Source organism: Channa argus, chromosome 13, assembly GCF_033026475.1.
Source record: "Channa argus isolate prfri chromosome 13, Channa argus male v1.0, whole genome shotgun sequence".
Taxonomy (NCBI): Eukaryota; Metazoa; Chordata; class Actinopteri; order Anabantiformes; family Channidae; genus Channa; species Channa argus.
Genome location: NC_090209.1, coordinates 22889362 through 22909604, shown reverse-complemented (window position 1 = coordinate 22909604; position 20243 = coordinate 22889362). Strand labels below are relative to the sequence as shown.

General features: G+C 43.1%; 3 protein-coding genes across 3 annotated transcripts; 1 reads left to right on the top strand and 2 right to left on the bottom strand.

The window, feature by feature from the left end:
- Positions 1-254: 254 nt before the first annotated feature.
- Positions 255-3265, bottom strand: tnnc2.2 (troponin C2, fast skeletal type, tandem duplicate 2). The gene is made up of 6 exons (XM_067525996.1): positions 3112-3265; positions 2178-2229; positions 1770-1913; positions 1322-1436; positions 1059-1195; positions 255-837 (listed from the first exon to the last, which is right to left on the bottom strand). The coding sequence occupies exons 1-6, from the start codon at positions 3112-3114 to the stop codon at positions 806-808; spliced, it is 483 nt and encodes a 160-aa protein (XP_067382097.1). The 5' UTR covers positions 3115-3265; the 3' UTR covers positions 255-805.
- A 1291-nt stretch (positions 3266-4556) lies between these two features.
- On the bottom strand, positions 4557-11215 carry tnnc2.1 (troponin C2, fast skeletal type, tandem duplicate 1). Its single transcript, XM_067525995.1, has 6 exons — positions 11060-11215; positions 9019-9073; positions 8292-8435; positions 8005-8119; positions 6604-6740; positions 4557-5007 (listed from the first exon to the last, which is right to left on the bottom strand). Exons 1-6 carry the CDS (start codon positions 11060-11062, stop codon positions 4976-4978), a joined length of 486 nt encoding a protein of 161 aa, XP_067382096.1. The 5' UTR covers positions 11063-11215; the 3' UTR covers positions 4557-4975.
- Positions 11216-16276: 5061 nt separating this feature from the next.
- On the top strand, positions 16277-17410 carry LOC137139283 (olfactory receptor 14I1). Its single transcript, XM_067526308.1, has one exon. The coding sequence runs from the start codon at positions 16277-16279 to the stop codon at positions 17408-17410; it is 1134 nt and encodes a 377-aa protein (XP_067382409.1).
- The last annotated feature ends 2833 nt before the right edge of the window (positions 17411-20243 follow it).

Sequence of the window (20243 nt, the reverse complement as noted above, 5' to 3'; positions counted from 1 at the left end):
AGTCAAGTGATTGTTGGTTACAAATGACTATTTGTAAAACACGTATATTGTCTGCACTCAAAATTTAAATTGCTCGCCACTAGCTAGGAATTATTTATTGGTCATGTTTAAAACAAATAATCTTACTGGAATCTTTGCTAGGCGTGATCAGAACTGACTGCAGTCCTAACTTGCATCCTTTGAGTCTCAATGTTCGGCACAAGATAATGCGATGAAGACAACACTAGCTGTTGCTCTAACAAAATGGACAAAAAGAAGAAACAAGCCATTTATTGATATTCCTCAAAACAAAATTTTTTACACAGACCATAAATATGATAGACCAACTACAAGTGAGCATGTGTTAGTTAATTTATTCAGTTCAAGCAAATGACTTCTTTGTACAGTGAAGTGGTTGAGTTAATTGGTCTAAGCAGCAGATAACAGGCTGCCATTCTATCTAGACTACATCTAGATCAGAGCTTTACCGGCAGAGGGGGGGGGTCGCTAAAGACATGTCACGCCATGCATAATGCAGAAGGTCTGTGCGGCGAAGATCCGCGTTGCAGCCTTGCCATCCTGTCACAGGGTAAAATGTCAGCACAGCAACCATCGGCTGTCTGCATTCACAAATGGTCTGGGGGAGAGCGTGTCCCAACCAGCGACCCCCACTGGGTGCTCTATCTGTCTGTTGAGGATGACTATAAGGACGAAGAAGAGAGGCAGTGAACCAAGTGGACAGGAGGGAGGGAGGAGATGGAGTGTGAAGGGGGACTCAGGTGTGTTCAGAGAGGGGGAGGAGGAATGTCCATGAGTCTTTCTGGTTCTACTGCACATTCTCCATCATTTTGAGGAATTCTGGAAATGAAAAGAAAGACTGATGAGGTCAGTTACCATCAGCACCTGCAGCAGCACATTTTAATATTGCGCTATCTGACAAGAACTGGACCTGTGTCTTTCATCTTCATACATAGTTCAATTAAAGCTTTGATTGTGCTGCTACAAGTGCTAAATAACTTACAAAGGACTGAAAATTAGTTTCAAAATGACCTAACACGTTCATCACCATGATGACGTACCGTCAAAGTCCAGCATGCCGTCGCTGTTCTTGTCTCCCTCCTTCAGCAGCTCGTCAATCTCCTCCTCTGAGATGGACTCGCCGGAGCTGCGGATGATGAGGGCGAACTCCTCTCTGTCGATGTATCCATCGGCGTTCCTGCAGGAAGGGACGTGTGGGTTTGCACAGATGAGCAAACGAGAACACGAGAAAATACAAACGCTGCCTTTAGACACTCAGTACAATACGTGAACCACGCTGTGCGCAGTAGCAGTGTGGACGTACTTGTCGAACACACGGAAGCACTCTGCCAACTCTTCCTCACTCTTGCCGGCCTGGTCCTCCTTTAGCAGCCTCACCATCATGACCAAGAACTCCTCGAAGTCGATGGTACCGCTACCTGAAGATCAAGAGGAGGGCACATTATTGAATAGCAGTCTGTTATCCCAATATTCTGCGCTGCTGACAGCACGCTCGTCTTTGCGCACGATTTTACGCACGAACCACGGTAAAATGAAACACTGAAGCGAAGAAAGTTCTATAAACAGAATGTGATCTCTTTGAGGTATAGCTGATGTTGGTGGGGCTTGTAGGATCAATAGGTATGCACTCTACGTCTCTGACTAACAAATGTCAAATGACGCAGACGTTAATTCTTTTTAACCGGACTCTATTAAAGCACTGAGGTTGCCGACTGCTTGTGCGTAAAAAGAGACTCCTATCGGCGGCTTACCGTCTTCATCGACCTCCTCGATGATCTCATCCAACTCCTCTCTTGTCGGGTTCTGGCCCAGCATCCTCATCACGGTACCCAACTCCTTGGTGCTGATATCACCGCCACCGTCGGTGTCGAACATATCGAAGGCGGCCTTGAACTCTAGAGAAATCAGGAGATTGAACAGTGTTGCTTGTTACTAAAAACTAGACTAAATCCAGCAGTGTGGCATTTGCGCATTGTACAAAAGCCTCAGCATTTATCTATACACTGAAAAAAGTATTCAAGTGCTCTGTCTAATTGGCCTCAGAGTGTAATAAAATTAGGTATTTTGCCATCTCAATGATGTAACCGAAACATTTGATTAATAATGGCTACACTACTAGTTGCTGCGCAAAGTAACGCGTTACTGTGGCCTGTACTCACCAGCCAGCATTTCCTCGCTCAGGTAGGAGCGGGCCTCTTGTTGCGCGTCAGTCTGGAAGAAAAAAGGCCCCTCCATCACTTCGACATTCATCAAAAGCTTTATCTAGGCTTCACTGATTATTCCAGCTAACCTAGTGACTTCATGGCGATGGAAGCAATATCTCAGACCTCAGATCTCAGGCTTTTCAATTTTGTTTGCAAAATTAATACTGCATAACACACAATAGAAGTTTAAAATGCACTGAAAATGCAAATGCTAAACTAGGCAATAATGGCACCCGAGAAGAGTAAAAGTGCCATTACGCATCCAAGAAAAAAAAAACGCAAAAACATTCCGTTGTGTCTTCCTTTTCCTTTTTCATTACAGCATTAGTGTTTGCGGTAACATTCTTTCATTTGACATGTGTTGTAAGATATCGACCTAATGACTGCGTGTCAGGAGGATTCTTGAGCTTGCTGAAAATTAGACCGGCTATTTCAGGATCAACACATTAGGTTCGCTGTATATGGCCTGCAGACATCCAATCCCGGGGAATTTGTCACCCAAGCAAAATCCGCACCTTAGCAGCTGTCACCCACCCAGCTCCCGGCACCAAGTCTTAACTTTTTCACAAGGATTATGAGCATCGGCAAGATACAGCTGGTTAACATATAAATCCCTGTGTAGGACGAATCCCCTTAAAGGCAAATCAAATCTGTCCAAAATACGATCAAATTTAATATTTTGCTATTTTAAGGGAAGTCGACAAACTACAATCTAAACGTCGCCACCAGCTTCCCAACAGATCTTGACACTTTCACATGCCTTTATTAGCAAATCAGTAAGCCCCCAGGGCACAGGCTGTCATTATTACGGGTTAAAAACTAATGGCTAATTGGCCAATTAATAGTTCCACAGCTCACTGGTCTAATGAAGTCAACTAATGGGTCTTACCATGTTTGTGGATTAGCTTTTCCCCCCCAAATATCCAAGGAAACAAGAAAAGCCCAAAGGAGTGGTCAATCCGTGTGCACCCCAACAGAGAGACTAGACGTCAAGTGAAGGTTCAGACACACTTTAAACGAGGCAGCCAGGTCCCGCCCCCTGCCTCTCACAGGCCTCCAGATTTAGTATCCTGAACTTTTAGGGTTCTGGGGCCAGGGCAAGCCAATCACACTTTGGAGAGGAAAGCTCTTGTTTCTTGTTTTCAGGTCGAAGGTTTAACAATATAGAAGCAGCAAAGCAGAAATGTTTAGCATGTTTGAAGTCTAGGTCAAGGTAGGAAGAGTACAGGACAGAGCCGGAGAAGCAAAAATGATCAATGCAAAGGTTTAGGTTTAGTTCAAAGATGCCCATAATTGGTTTGGTAAAGTTGGGATCATCAGAAGTACACTCTAAAAATTAAGTTTGGAGTACTATAAAAGAATCCATACCGGAAAGCAAAATACATCTTAAAAGTCCAATTAATGCTTTAGTTTACTCGCTAGAGTCGCTAGTTGAAGCAACTTTCAAGTGTGATCTCCTAAACTTTGAAAAGAAATAACAATTAAACCACAGATCATGTAGGTTGTCGGTGCACACCTATCAATTTAGGCCGTGTAAATATATGAGAGTGGGCAGGGAAGGGGGAGTCAAACATTTCAATGTAGGTTATGGGTTTTGTCATGATGGCGTTTCAATCTGGCTGTGCAATTCAAAACCCGGGACAAAAATGTCGCGGGGCCTCAGCCCATCCACCCCTGTAGCCGTGCCTTAAATAGCAGGTAGATTTTAGCCTGAGAGGGGACGGGGATGTGAGGCAGGCGCACCGCACACCCCCCAGTGCCGCGTCGCTTCAAAAACACAACCTGATGCTCCTTATATGGTGGGCAGTTCCTGAAGGGAGGGCCCAAGGTGTGAGGCTGGAGAGGAGGATAGGGTGCAGAGAAGAGGAGCAGCCGTGCGAAAAAGGGGTGGGATGTTGCTTCGAGAGGTGGTGGGGGGCTTGCAGGGTATATACTCGGAGGGGAGACTTGTGTTTTCCAAAGGAATGAACTCATCTGCTCTATGACTGCTATCACCTTATTGATTTCTATGCTGGGACCCCACTGCATGAAGATGACTGACAGTTATGACTGATTTAGGTGGAGAACAGATTAGAGGAGGAATCATCTTGAATCTGATGAGCTGAAAAATTCCTCAGATATGACAGTTTGCTTGTGTTAAGTGCAGCGTGGCAGCTACTTTGCGGTGGGGACTGGACCAGCTGTTGTCGTGTGATGTGTATAGGGGAGTTGTGTGCATGTGCACGGGCTTCTGTGTCACATGTGTGGTCACTTTTGTGGTTGCACACGTGTTCCAAAGACAAACACCGGACGTGACATGGCATGCACAGCAGAAAAACGGGCAGAGACCAACAATAAGCGGAAGGAGAAAATTGATTTATTTAGAAACCACAGAACAGGGTGGAGGAGAGATCCAGTTATGAAGTGGACGAGGAGGAGGGTGGAGGGGTTACAGTTAGGTGGTGTAGCATTTCCGGAGAAACAGCAGCTGCCAAGGGGACAGCTGGGTGGCCTGCGCAGGGAGGTGGCAAGGGGAAGGCGTCTTCGTCTTAAAAGGTTTTACCGGATATTTATAGATATCCTCAAAAAGCCCCCTGGGTTTCATGTCTGAAGAAGAAGGTGGGGTGGGGGGCCTGTACCCAATCTGACGTCTCAGAAACTACACCCTAGTCAAAATCTAATGTTTAATGTTTCTTCTGGGCAGGTTTCCAGCGGATAGTGATCTTGTTGTTCTCTCAGAGAAAGGGTCACTAAGGAATGTAGGTCTCGCTTCATTACTGGACGTTCTCCATCATCTTCAGAAACTCTGGAGAAAGAGAGTGAGAGAGCGAGAGAGAGCAACAGTCAGTCGACCGAATCCACCACAGATCTATCAGACCTATAATTGATAAACTAGTGAGTCTGCAAGCTCAGCCCTCAGTCTCCATACAAAGCCTGTACATCATGTGCATTTTATTTTATTGCTCTCACTCATTGTCTGCTTTTTAAAATAAAGATTATTATTTGTTTGTTTAGTTTATTCCTGCACTCTAACCCTCGCATACACCAATCTGCCACAATATTAGGTCCACCTGAACAATCTAATGCAAAGCAGTACAGCAGCTCTGCCACAAATTCTACTTTTACAATGTTAAAATTTCTCAGTTTTTAATTGGAAAATGTCATAAAGGTGATAATTCTACTATATGTTTATTACTGAGGTCATAGTGGGTGGCGGAGTCATTATATCAAGAGCCGGATCTCATGTTTTGGCCGCCCTGTTTAAAAGGAGAGAGGGGGCTAAATCTCATTCATGTTTGCATGTTCTCTTGCGTCGGTTCCCGTACACTGGGTGTGTGTATGGTGGCCTTTCTGTGTTGGCCCTGAGATAGACTGGAGACCTGTCCACAGTGTCCCCCGCCTCTCACCCAGGGACAGCTGGGATGGTGCTCCAGCCCTCTGCCACCCTGTTAAAGATAATGGAGGGATGTAGAGGTTTAGCTACTGTTGTGGCTGATGTACTGTACATACTGTGGGGACCTTATTCATTTGTTATTATTATTCAGATTTCTGAGAGCGTACTGTGAATTGCATTCTCCTTCAAGTCCAGACTTTGTAAAAACCCTGGTAAAGATTTTGAGACTAATTCTACCTTTAGCAGCACAGCAACATATGAGTTGACATGCTTTGATTTACTGTAAAACTGCAGGGGCATTGATGAATTTGCCGTTAAAGTAGACCTTTGTGTTTTATCAGAGGCATCTTTTATTTCTAATAAATATTTGCCTGTTATTCTATTGTGAAAGAATTGGCTTTATAAAAAGGTGCCATATAAAAGTCAAATTAGGAAATGCTTGCAATGGTATTTCTTTGTGATTGACATGTATGTGTATAAGCTTTTCTGTTGTAACCGTTGAATTAGTAAGAGTGAGAGATTGGTTCACAGTCACATTAGCTTAGCCTAGACTGAAAATAGGGCTTTCAGCCTTCACCTATTTACAGTCAGCAACAAAACTGTGCAGAGTTTCTCACTGGGGTCTCACTGAGATCAGAGGATGTCATGACAACATTCTCTTTGGTTCTTCTACAGAAATGGAAATTCCTCTCTGCCTTTGTGCTAAAGTGACTTAGCAGACTGGTTCCAGGTTCAAAGGGAAAGACGGATCTGAATGCTGGGATGATCTTTTCAACTAATGCTCAGAAAGAAAATGAATGCTGTAGAAAAAGAGTTTTTCCATAAACCATGAGAGCATGGCCTTTACTGACCCTTCTGCTCAATGTACAGCTGACACTATGACCTATATATAGAAATGATTCCTTTCCTTTGCTGTTGTCAAGCCAACCCACTGAAAATGTGGAGTGGAGGTGAAAATCCAGTGTAGTCCACAGGAGGGAAGAAACGCTGCTTGCGGCCTAATCTTACCATCAAAATCAATCTTTCCATCTTTGTTTGTGTCTGATTCTCCGAACATCTCATCAATATCTTCCTCTGTAACGTTTTCCCCAGTGAGGTGGAGGATGTCTCCAAACTCCTCCCGATCAACGAAACCGTCTCCATTCCTGTGGGTAAAAACCAATAATAAATTCACAATGTAAAAAAACGAGCCTCTTATCTCGCTGCCCTCACACAAACAAGCTCTGGGGATGTTTTAGCTATGCTTATAAATTCAGCAGAATTGCACCAATTCTCGGCATGTAGTCAAAAGAATGAGCTGGTGCAGCTGCAGCTAAAAAATTAACTTGCCAGTAGACAAAATCTGTAATGGTGTGAAGATGGTGCAAAGCTTTATTATTATAGTAATAATGAAGAATTAGTCAGCACTCAGAAAACCTGATGTATACAACTTGGACATACGGAGCAACCTTAAGATTTATCTCACAATTGTGTTTCTGGTCCCGTATTTGCTCCCATTTATCTCTTTTGATTTCTCTACACTAAAATATCCGTCTCTTTAGTAGCTAAATGTTTTTTTTAAACAACACAAAGATGCTTAAAGCTTTTTTTTTTTTTGTAGCGATATTTTCAGAAACATATCTTAGCTTGGAGAGGTGCTGTCGACACCTCCCAGGAAGTCAGACTGTCAGTAGTGCAGAGATGTCTTCTTCTAACCGTTTTGGCTGAGGCTTGTCTTTCTAATTTATCAGATATATATATTGATTTCTCCTTAAAATATTAAGTTCTGCGGCTTTCTTGTTCTTGTCACGACGGGGGGGTAAAAGAACATAGTAGAGCACGGGAAGGGAGGGCTAGACAGAGCCGAGTGGATTGACTAAGTCTTATACTTCCCCCAACTTAGACGGCGTATTGTAGTTTTACTTGCCATGCAGCACTGAAGATAACTGCACAGCTGGTCATAATTCTTCACCACAGGCAGTATTCATCATTAAAACATTTCAGAATATAAAATATATATAGTGCCACTGTTATGATTAATGTTATTTTCACCTAAAGTAGCTCCACTTGCCTTTGTGGAGCTTCTGTTTCCTAAATTCAGAACCAAGGCAAATGTGTTTGCCTAATAATGAATCACCTTACAGTGCCTGGCCATTTTCTGTGAAAAGGCCTTGTTCACAAAATGGTCAGCCACAACATTAAAACCACCTTGCTGTTGTTGTAATGGTGGACAGGGCTCACCGCGGGCCCTCTGACCGGTCTGCAGCTGTGCAGTCCCAAAAAACACAGTGTGTCCATACAGTGATGCACTGTGTGTTCGGAAGTAACAGCAAAACCACCAGGTGGCATTGATGTTGTGGCGGATCAGTGCCAACAGCCAGATGCAGCAACGTACTGTATTTAGCTACATGTTAGTGCTGCTTGTCGTACTTGTCAAAAATACGAAAGCATTCTGAAAGCTCTTCTTCGCTCTTTCCGGCCTGGTCCTCCTTTAACTGCTGCACCATCATGACCAAGAACTCCTCAAAGTCGATGGTACCGCTGCCTGAGGAGAGGGGAAGAGGATAAGTGAGGAGCGAGGGGGTGGGAGGAAACTGCATATGAAGTGCCGACACATGTCCCATCTCCACTGGATATATGACATTTTTAGCATTCTAGGAAGTAGAATGGTGATATGAAGTTTGGAAAACAGACTTTTGATCACTTATTGATCTCACCATCCTCATCCACCTCCTCGATGATGGCATCCAACTCCTCCCTTGATGGGTTCTGTCCCAGCATCCTCATCACGGTACCCAGTTCTTTGGTGCTGATGTCACCGCCACCGTCGGTGTCAAACATGTCAAAGGCGGCCTTGAACTCTGGACAAAAGACAGTAAATAGTTCACATGTAAAAAAAAAAATAAAAATAAAGAACTTAAACCTAAAAATATTTAAACACATTACTTAATAACACATGAAGTGTTTAATCATCATCAAAAAGGTCAACGATTGGATAAGAAATATTTAGAGTAAAATAATGATTATTATAACTGTGCAAAGTTTGCATTTCTCTCAATAAATTAATTCAAAATGACCTTAATTTCTGATGAAATATGATTTATTTTATAACACGTTGATGGAAAAAACATTTCTTGTTGGCATTTCAAAATAGCGACGTACAAACTTTTGCACCCAAGTGTTTTCGGTCAGGTGATATAAGCTCAGAATGAGTCATTTACTGTGGTCTGTAAAAGCCAAATGGAACAACAACAACTCATCATCCATCGTAATATAAAATAAAGTCTATTTCTGGCATCTTATTTGGACCAAATGACTTACCATTCATTTTAGAAACAGATTCAAGCTGAAATATTACAAATACTAGGAAACTGAGGAGGAAATCAATGCTGGAGCCTCATTAAGTGAAATCCACTTTGCTTCTAGAAAATTCAAAGGACTGACCCGCAATCATCTCCTCCGTCAGGAAGGAGCGGGCGTCGCTTTGGGCGTCAGTGGGCTTAAGAACGGAGAATGAAAAGAGGTTGGCAGGTTGGGCACCGGTGGAAGAAATTGAAAAAGAAAAGTTAATATTCCTGTCACACATATTTGCCACAGCTGCATGAAAATGTCTGAGTGGGTCAAAGAGGATAACAACAACTTCATCAGTTCTCAAACACTCACACAACTGCAGTATTTACATTAGCTCCACATATGCGGTGTCTAATAAATATGTCTTCAGGCGTGTCGGCCGGAAATAGTCTGACAAAATGTAAGTGCTTTCATTAGTGTGTCTCAGCAAAATCCTTGTTGACAAGGAAGTTGACAAAAAAAATAAAATGAACTTGAGACACTGAGTGGTGATGTAAAGTGTCCCTGAGCTGCAGAAAACACATGTTCTAACATCTAATATCTGCGTGTTCTCATGGGCATTTTATTATCATCCATCCTTCTTAGACTCCGATTGGACATAACATTATGACCAGCTGTGACGTGTAAGTCAATCCAATGCAGCAGCTCTGCCATGAATTCAACTTTCACGTGGTTGTAGTTTTTCAGTTTTTAGGTTGAAACTCTCGGAATGGGGAAAATTCTACAATGTGTAAGAAAAAGTGGTTGTAATTTTAAATAGGGTGGCCGAAACATTAGTACCACCTCCTCTCATAATGCACAGCACTAACACAATCTTGTAAAAGTGGAACTCGGGGCAGAGCCACTGGATTGGATTGCATTAAATTGCACAGGTGGTCATAATGGCCGATCGGTGTAGTTGGGCCTTATTTCCCCACGGAGCAACAGAAAACCGAAAGAGGACCCCAAAGCCAACGACAGAACTATGGCCGACAAAGTCACAGCCAAGACCCGGGAATAGCCTCCTGTCAGGTAAGAAGTCATGTTTAATCCTCGGCCAGCTGTCAGCACTTGTTATATACATGGAACTCAGAGGAAAACATGTTAGTCACAAAGCGATTGTTTCCACCGTCTAGTCCAGAGTTTCGGAACCTTACTGTAAGTTAAGTTAAGGTTCTGTGTGGACATTTTATACAGAAGCTGGTAAAATTCTCTGTGGCTGGTTCCCCAGACTCTGAGCCAAATACCAGCACCATTTATACTGTGCTGAAGCCGGCTTCTACTTTTTTTCCTCTTCTTTTTGCTTCCAGTTCAAATACAGATTTCATTTTGAAGCAACAGCAGCTCTGGACACAATGGCTGCTCTAGTTTTCTAAGAAGAATTGATTGAACGATTGAGAAATATGAACTTTTTAAAATGATTTGTAAATTATGATTGTACCTCAGAGGCTGTCATTTCCTGTTGTGTTCATTCAGAGCCTCATTGGGGGGGGGGTCACACACACACACACACACACACACACACACACACACACACACACACACACACACACACACACACACACACCCAATAGTTTACATCAAAGCTATTTTTAAGGTGACTCATGGGAGAGGATTTGAGAGGGATTTTCTCAAGGTGAATGATCTAAATTAGTACACTCTGAACAGGCATCACGTCTTCTCACTTTACTCAGCTATGTGCTTTCTATCTTTAGCATTGCTCCCTCCAATCTAAATATCAATGTGATTGAGTTGAGTTCCAAAGTGATGGAGCACAAAAGCAAAAGTTAGATCCAAATCAGTCTGCGAACAAACAGACGAACAAACAGCAAAGAGGAGTGGGAGCAGTTGAACATGTAAACAGGTTACAACAGCAGGTTAACAGTCGGTAAAATTAGTTTTTCCGTTTCTAACGAGCACCGCTAAAAAAACACAAAGGGCAAAAATGTAATATTTAAAATTCAGGTATTCCACAAAAAAGAAAATCCAGCTGATCATGCAGCAGGACCTGCTGGGTGACAAAGTTTGTTTTTGATTCTGGTAATAAACTCCATCTTCTGCCATCTGGCTTCATCCTCATCAGCCGAGCACAAAAGAGAAAAAAAATCCTTCCAGACCACTGATGTTACCCTCATCTCGCTTTTCGCTTTCTTACCATGGTGGCAGGTTGCGTTGAACAACAGACACCAATGAAATCAACGGACGTCTGGGAAAGGAAGTCTTCCTCCTGCAAAGTTCAGACAGCGCTGTGGCTTCACTCCACCATAAGTACCCTCTCATCCCACTGGAGTTTTGCTAAAATTGATCAGGATTGGTTAAGAGACCCCCTTCTCATGCATCTCCGACCAATCAAATTCAACCTTAGTTGGTGCCCTGTTAAACTCTCCTGATGGACATCCCCTTGTGAGGCACCCTCCATTCCCCCATATTTAGAGAACAGACAAGCTCAGGGGCATTGATTTAAAAAAAAAAAAAAAAAGAAGGGAAACACTGCGCAGGCATCGGGCAGCTGGTGGCTATTTAGGCCGAGGATCAACTGGGCATCTGAGTGGAGACAGTGGACACTTGATTTCACACAGTGCACAAGAAGCAGAGTGCATGCACGCTTACGCACACACACACACACACACACGCTCAGATTAACACTTTGCTGCATGCACAGAGTCACTACGTCTTTGGCCCGTGTGTGTTAACTCATCAATCTCCCTTCCCTCAATCCTGTGGACGCGTCCTTGCTCTTATGACATCTGCGACTTAAGAGGTGTAAAATTGGAACAGTGATCTGCAGCTGTGCCTCGTCTTTCCCATTTTGGCTTTTTTTTTTTGTTTTTTTTTGGTCACTTCATCAACAAGGAACCAATCAAACAGTTGAACCACAATTAGCAGGTCAGTCAACTGCAAGGTTTTGAAACGGACTTGTTTTAATGGCCGAAATAAACGCAATCTCTTAATTCAGTTCAATCTCCAAATCACAGGTCAAATGTCAGAGGTGGACAAACACAGTCAATCTGTAAGTAGGGAATAAAGGTCTGAAATGAAAACAGGGCAGAGCCGATGGTGTGAAGGTTTGTAAAGAGAGGACAGATATGGAGGTCGCCAACTTGCAATGATGATTTCAGTCAGAAATGCGCAAAATAACATCAAATGTCTAATTGTGGCCTCTTTTTCTCTCTCAGAATTCTGATATTTACAAAAGTCATCCTTTACTAAGCTACCGGGCCTCATGCCTGTGTTTTCCCGTGTGTCCGTTGACCTGCCCAGTTAGCTGCCGGCTCTGCCCTTACACCTACCTGTATGCTACCTGTGCACCTTCCTATGCACTAAAAAAGGATTTGAAAACATCCCTCTTTCTTCGTCTTTCTTGCACTTTGCTTCAAGTGCTTTCTCCTCGTCTGCCAAATGACTGAATGTAAATGTGAGAGCAGCGGAGGCGCATAACTTCTGTAAGGCCTTTATTATGGATATTCCGGTTATAAAAAGCAGAACTAAAATACTTGAACTATTTAGGGGAGAACCAGAAAATCAAGTGACTCTCAGGGCAGTGAGAGGATCAGTGTTTGAGAGCCCAGCTGGGAGCTGAGTGGTACACCTTCCCCCTTTTGCCTGTTCTCGTCCTTTCTGAGAGATGCTCAATGAACGAAGATGTTAAAACATTATACAAATGCAGCATCTAGCATTTGAATTACTTTGCACGGCGGTGAGCTCGTACCAAAAGATCTATATTCTTAGAAAATCTGCTGTGATTTAAAAAAAAAAAAAAAAAAAAAAAAAGCATTTCAAGCAGTGTGGAATGGATTTATGCCCCAACACTGTATTAGACCTCAATCAACAGAGCAGTGCAGCCACAGCCATTTCACATGAACTAGCCTTGATTTCCAACAACACGAACAAAGGCCACAATCACCATCTTGTAAGAGCTGGTTGAGGAAGCCGTGCTTTATACGCCATTCACATCTATTGAAGCCCAAATGACAGACAGATTCCACCTCTCCAACCTGCCATTTTGCATTCGCTTTCTTTCCTTCAATCGATACAATACATTGGAGGGTAACATTGGCCTTTTTTTTTTTTTGCTAACAATACTGTGGCTATTAAAGGGCATAGCATGCTTCAAACAAGTGCTTGTTGGATGATCAACAGCATCTAAAACAGGTCTCACGCCTTTCTCACGTGAAAATTGGAAATCTGCATTTGATCCTTTTTTTTTAGCTTTGTGAAATGAGCAGTGCAACACCACACATAGTGACGGGTCAGGTGTGCAGAGCAGCAGACCCTTTTGTTACACCTAAAGCTGGGTTTGTTTTAAACAAAGGTCAGATGTGGCAGAGGGGTGCTCATCAGAGGATGGAGACAGGTTTGTCTTGTTAGGTAATTTGGAAATCCCCAGATTATCTTATGTTATTACTTGGTTGGCAGTTAAAACTGTTACCACAGCCCCACAAGAGATCCCACCACCATGATGCTATTTTAAAAGCTCTTGATAAGGTGCAGTTTAATTGTATCACATAGAACCAATGTAAAAAGGTAAATGCACATTCTGTGGACTAATGGGAATAACGAGCTGCTGTTGAGTGGCAAATGTGTTGTTTTTTAATATATTGCTGTGAACAGTGAAAGCAGAACTTCAATTCACTGTACTGGACAGAATTTGCGTAGCATGGGTGGTGGTCTCAGATACTGCGTGTACCTGGGCAAAAAGTTTTTTCCATCAACATGGCGAGACGCGATAGTGAGAAAGAGCCTTAGTGAGATTTTTCTAATACAGTGACACTATGTTCACCGCTTCACTTACCTGATGCTAATTTTTGACACTTTCTGGCACTTGCTCTAACTTTCTATGAATCTTTTTCCAAACTTTTGACACAACTTTTTTTCAAACACACACACCTGAGTTGTGTGTGACATTAGTGATAAAACGCCCAGCAACCCGGTGTTGGCCACCTGTGTATCATCCTGTCTTCCCTTGCTGCCCATATTCAAATTAACTTTATTATAATGACCTTGTTATTAATTCTCAACAATTATTTCCCTGGTGGAAAGAGCTTCCCGCTCTATTGGTGAAAAGATTAACTGGATATCTAGTTGTTGCGTTGCGATTTTACCCTGTCTGAGGAAGTGACAGACAGAAATGCACGTGCTGAGCAGCTAAAGGTGTAATCCGCGAGATTTTGGTCCCATTTGTCCCAAAACACCCATCACAGTCTCGTCCTGTTCTTTCCTCCACTCTTATTTTTCTGGCCCCTTTAGGCAACACTCCCCTTTTTGTCACCCTCCTACTGTTCTCCAAGGTTTGATCCTCGCCATCTCCTCTTTCCCCCTTAACATATTCAACCTTCAACCCCCCCCCCCCCCCCCTCCCCCAGTCATCACCTATGTCTTACCCTAAGGGCAGCAGCATGAATTCAGCTTCCATGTCAACCAATGCTGTGTGTCTGTTGGTTGCCTGACTGACAGCACCAGCTGATGCTCGGCTCAACTCAAGCGTTTGTAAAGACGCTCGCCCAAATCCTCTCAAGCCTTTGGAAGCTTTTGGTTTGCAGCAGAAGGACAAAGACAAGGGAAATGGTTTTTTTTTTCTTTGTATTATTATTATCTGATTTTATTTCTCTGTCCACGTCCCTCTCTGATACCTCCTTCTATTCCTGGACATTTCCTGAGCGAACAGCTGAACCCTGTAGACAAACACACCCTACATAAGGCTGGAGGTATGCCATCACTCCACCCGTAGCTGCCTGTTGCATATCTCCACCCTTGTGTCCCTTTCTGCACTGTCCCTTCTTTAGCAACAGGGGTAGACACAAACACGCTATTCAAACACCTTATTCAAACTGAGGCCGTTTTTAGGACAATATGAGGGCATTGTATTCTCTTTATTGCAATTTTAATACAATTATTTGTCAGACATTTACTTAAATTTCACTTGTCGGTTTTTTCAATACCAAATTTTAATGCTATACACAGATTCTTATTCAAGATTCATTCACTACCTGCACAGATAGACTGAAAACTCTTTATCTTAGCGGCCAATACAGAAAATAAAGTAATTTAATTGCGTCATAATACATCGTATGAATTCTGTCTTCAAATGTGTGAAGTTCAGGCCATTGCAGTTGCCAGTCTTTAACACTGGGGGTCAGTGTGGCCTTTGTATTGACTGCGAAAAGCTGCCACCGGCCATCAGCAGCTTTCAAGTCAGCTGCTTTCTCTGATGAAGAGAGGGAATCGTGTTTTTTAGCTGAAGCAGTGTTTGAGAAAAATGCCAGAAGGCAGCCACATGGGAGCGCATAAGCATTAAAGGGCACAGTGCACCACGGTTTGCTGTGTATGGTGCCGCGCAACTGCAGACTCCACAAACAAGAACTGAACTTTTGAAACACCATTTTCTGCACTGTTTCTTTTATGCATTTTATAGATCGTGGTCACTCAAAAATAATGTACACATGTTTAGACTGTTTTGAAGATGCTCTGCCGGCTCATCTGCCAGTCTGTCATCGCTATACCGAAGAAGGGACATGTGCAGTTGGGTTCATGTAGTTATGCAAGCTACACCAACATATATTGTGCGTATAAAGAATTCTCAATCTAGTCATAAATAAATATATGTTTTGTATTTTCATAGTAGGTAGATCAAACCAAAAAAGTGGGAACCCCTGCTCTAGAGTTTGCAATTGTAAAAATCAGACATCCTTAACGTGGACATCTTATTTCTTTAAACGGGCTTCAGTGACAAATACCCTTGGTGAAAATCTTTCTCATCTTTTTTATTTTGGACATTTTGATCTGTGAGGTACAAGCGTGATGTTGTGCAAGAGATGAGCAAGCACCTACACACGAAAACACACACACACACACACACACACACACACACACACACACACACACACACACACACACACACACACACACACACACACACACACACACCAGAGTGTAGTACCACCCCTGATTTGCCAAAATGTTAAAACCAATATTCCCAATTTTCTTAAGCCTACACTGCAAACGCATGCTGATATTTGCAGGCTCTTCCACTCAGAAACACGGAGTATTTGTTCCTATTGTATCTAACATCTGCCCACAGTTATTTATTCGACATAAATTGCACATTGAACGTGTGCGTAAAAGCGCTCCAAATCCATATACACCTAATTATACACCTCGATGATGAGCCAGTGGTTAGATCAGAGAGCAAGGTAAAGGTTTTTACAGGCTGGTGTGAGCGTGGGTGTTTGTTGGGTGGGGGTGGCAGGTCAAGTCATGTGCGGACGGCGATGTTGGAGGATGGGGACCAGCCAAGCACACAACGCATCTGCCAAGGAGGACGAGGATTAGAGCAGTGTAACGCACTCCCATCATAATAGCAACAGCATCCGCGATGACCGCCATGGGTGAAAGTGGCACAGCCACATGCACCCAGAACCAAACAGAACCGCGCGAAGTGGCTCAGCTGGACCATGCCAACTGCATCTTTCGATCCATACTGCCACATGGAAATGCAGTGCCGGCGCTGGTGAGCATTTTCGTGTTGCTGACCATCTTCTCCTTTCTGGTAAATGGACTGACCCTGTTCTGCCTCGGACGCTCGGAGGATCTTTCCTGGCAGCCGCGCTTCGCTTTCCTCAAGAACCTGATCTTGAGCGACCTCATGCAGACTGTCACATTCGGTCCAGCGATCATCCACTCACTTATCCGACGCCAGACGATGGAGTTCAGCACCTGGTGTAACGTCCAGTACTTCGTAGGGACCGCCAGCATTTTCTCCAGCCTCGTCACCATCACCTGCATGGCACTGGAGCGCTACTTGTACGTGTGCCACGCCATCCGGTACCTGGTCATCCTAACAACGCAACGTATACGGATGGCCTTGAGTTTTATTTGGGTCTACTCCATCTGCGTCAGCACCATCAACATGGTGCTGCTGCACCTGGGCAGAGAGCAAAAGAACGAACAGGTCACAAGGGGGTTACTGTGCGAGCCGGATATGGTGGAGCAGCACATGGGGTTCCCCCGTGCCTCAGCAGCTTTTCGCAAAGCCATGGGCTCCTTCACGCTTCTGCTCTGTCTGCTGGTCTACGCGTTCTCCTACTTGAAGATGTACCGGGACGCGCGTAACGCCGTAATACCCTTCAACGCGGTCAACACCACCGCGCGCAGGACTGTGGTGTTTTACTGCGGCATGTTGTTCCTGCAGCTGCTGCCGCTGCTGCTCAAAGTCATCTCGGACGCGCTGTGGGAGATGGAAGGATCCCTCGAGAAGGCGCAGACCATTCACGACGTCCCCGACACGAATGAGACCCAGGCGACCAGGGCGACCGCGTTTCACGTGTGTCTGCTCATAATGCTATTAGTGCCGCCTTGCATCAACCCGCTGGTGTACGGACTGAGGAACACGGAGATGAGGCATGCGCTGCCGGGCGCGTCGTGGAGATGGTCAACGAGGAGGATCGCTGGTGTGCGCAGACCCGAAGGGGTCAGAAACGCTCCTCCACACCTGGCTGAGGCAGGGTAGCTGAAGTTCAGCGAACGTTGCAATGTTTACCTCGGGCAAAAGCAGGCAGACTGGGGCGCACACTCAAAATATGGCTGCCCATTTGGAAATCGTGCACCTTTTTGCAAAAAGAAATTGTATAAGAAAATGCGAATAGTGTGCTTTTAAAGTGTTGGTGTGTTTACTTTTTCATTTTTAAATAGTCACAAACAAACAATCAACAACAACAAGAGAAGATGTAAACATCCATCTTCTGCAGGAATAATCTTGCAACTGCTACAAAATTCTATTGTGACAGATGTACATAATAAAACATGATTTATTTCTATGGTGATTTATTCCAGCTTCTGATTTGGTCAGTTCTCCATCTGCTGGCAGGTGGTCGCACCTACGGGGTGGCCAATCAGACACCCCCCCCCCCCCCCCCCCGCCCCCATAAACCACTCCTCTGGCCCCGCCCCTCGATTGGACATAAGTACAGTAGGTTTTCCAGCCTCCGTGCTGCAATAGTATCTGTTCGTTGATTTCTGTGGTGGAGTTTTGTTGTAGCCAATTTATTAAAGCGCTGAAAATGCAAAACCAAATGAAAAGTTGCAATTAACCCAACAGAGCAGGAGATGCTCTTTTTAAGGTTTTTGCATGTGATTTGATGAGGCAGTAAAAACTCTTTGTGCATCATATCATTCCATTCAGATATGCTGTGTTCTCGTGCTCTGCAGGGCTTCTTCGTTGGTAACTTCTTTTGCATTGTATGTACATTTTTAAACTGCTTGTCATAATTGGAGGTTTGTGCTCTAAAAGGGAGACGCTTGACAATTGTGACAGGTTTTGCATATTCTTAGCCTGCCACTCTCATGATGGTGTGGTAGATACGGATACAGAGTTAGGGCCAATTTGTGGTTAGGCCGGCTTAGCATAAATACTGGAAACTGGGAGAACCAGCCTGGCAGTATCCAAACACACACACACACACACACACACACACACACACACACACACACACACACACACACACACACACACACACACGGGGTCAAAAACATCTGTAAATGTCATTCACACTGATTTAAAGGAGCAAATAATACGCCGCTTTACAGCACAAATATACCCTCAGCACAAATTCAAATAGAAACATTAAGAGAGAACTTTCGAGAGGCACAAGAAGCACATGCTGAAAAAAAGGTGTGTCACATTTGGAAAATGGTTTAAAAGGTTTTAAACTTGACTTTAAAAACATCTTTGGAAAAAAAAACTGTACAATGTGTTAATAGTGTTTATGCAGTGTCAGAAATGTCAAATGTGTAACTTTTTAACCTCATGTATTTTTAAATTCAAATACAAAATACACAAAACTGCCTTAAATGTACATAATAACATCTATATATTGATTTATTCCAAGGTGGGCAGTGATTTCTTTATGAAAGTAATAAATGTGTTTCTGACTGTGAAAGTAACAATGAGGTACATACATGAATGCCGAGGGAGGATTTTCATGCTGCAGTTGACACATCTTTTCCTATAAAGCTCTAACGGTGGAAGTGATTAGGGCTGCAATTCTGGAAAGGACTGAAGTCTTGTGTATGTTAATAAATACAGCATACAGCAGATTAAATTACTCCTCTTCAGGTCTTGTCCTCCCCAAATTCTAATCATGGCCCTAAAAAGTCAAGTTGTTGTAATGATATATTTGTTTGCGTGTTTGTGCTGTCGGCCGTCGGCCATTATTTTCCGTGCCCGTTTTAATCCTCTGCTTTATGCACGAGGGCTGTGCTCAAAGCCAAATGTGCATTGTGCAGGAATTCTGTTGCTGTACTTCTCTTATCATTTGTGATAAGAGCCCTTTTGTGTATGTTCACCTGCTGGGTGACAATAATTGCATGGTTCTGCTGCGTTCATACCTGTTCGTCACTTGTTGCCGTTTGGTTACTTTCTGTATAACATGCAGCAAGTTGAAGTGCTTACTGTAATATTCCTACACTAGTGTTGTAACAGATCTGAACGTAAACAATGTCTCAGCTGAGATATTTGATTGTAGTTTTGTATTTTTTGTTTTGTCTTTAATTTTAGCTTACTGGCAGGTCCAAGTGCAGATGATGACAATGGAATAACAATCGATTACGGTGACTTTGTTGATGAAGTGAATGACACAACTCTCATCACTAAACTTAGTTTAGCACAAACTGAAAGAAAAGGAATGAAACCCTTTCTTATGAAAGGTTCGGTTTTATGTAACATGTAACGTATTGTCATTTTGTAAAATGCTTATTTTGCTTTTTTACACTTCATAAATGTATTGCTTTTAGCTAATTTTGCTTCACATTTTCCCAGAAACTGTGGTAGATTGTTTATTAATTATTTAAGTTAGTTACCATCTAATGAGCTTCAGGGACATTAGGTGTTGTAGTAAGTGTTTAGTCAAATAAAACTACTTCGTCAACTCGGTTGGTCTAAAAGCATAAAAAAATTGTTGTTCAAAAGTGATTAAAAACATAAAATGACTTTGCAGGTCTACTCACTCTACTCATTCATTTCATTAGTGAGGCAATAACAGCCTGGGCTAGAAATTGCTGCATAATCCATAGATATTCATTAACCATTTGTTAGCGACAAAACATGTTTTTTTTTTTTTTTATTCTTGTGGTTATGGACTATGGATTTTCTGTATCTACAGCAAATATGAAGTACCTGAACTGGAAATTTGAAAGCAAATAACATTTGTTTTTTAAATCTATAGGAATCTCAGGCAGCACTTGCTCGCAGGTGCCATCTTTGGCTTTTTTGATGACATTCATATATGATTTTTATATTGTCGAGCAGCAGTTCATACCCCTCTACTGTCCTTTGATACACCACA

What these genes read in the sequence shown, in the direction of transcription:
- tnnc2.2 (XM_067525996.1), bottom strand. An exon ending in TGCTTCCGTGTGTTCGACAA is followed by an intron (nt 1,196 to 1,321) that starts GTACGTCCACAC and finishes CCCTTCCTGCAG; the next exon opens with GAACGCCGATGGATACATCG. An exon ending in CGGCATGCTGGACTTTGACG is followed by an intron (nt 838 to 1,058) that starts GTACGTCATCAT and finishes TTTCATTTCCAG; the next exon opens with AATTCCTCAAAATGATGGAG.
- tnnc2.1 (XM_067525995.1), bottom strand. An exon ending in GACGGAGGAGATGATTGCGG is followed by an intron (nt 8,436 to 9,018) that starts GTCAGTCCTTTG and finishes TCTTTTGTCCAG; the next exon opens with AGTTCAAGGCCGCCTTTGAC. An exon ending in TGCTTTCGTATTTTTGACAA is followed by an intron (nt 6,741 to 8,004) that starts GTACGACAAGCA and finishes TTTTACCCACAG; the next exon opens with GAATGGAGACGGTTTCGTTG.
- LOC137139283 (XM_067526308.1), top strand. Translation starts at nt 16,277, where the DNA reads ATGACCGCCATGGGTGAAAGTGGCACAGCCACATGCACCCAGAACCAA.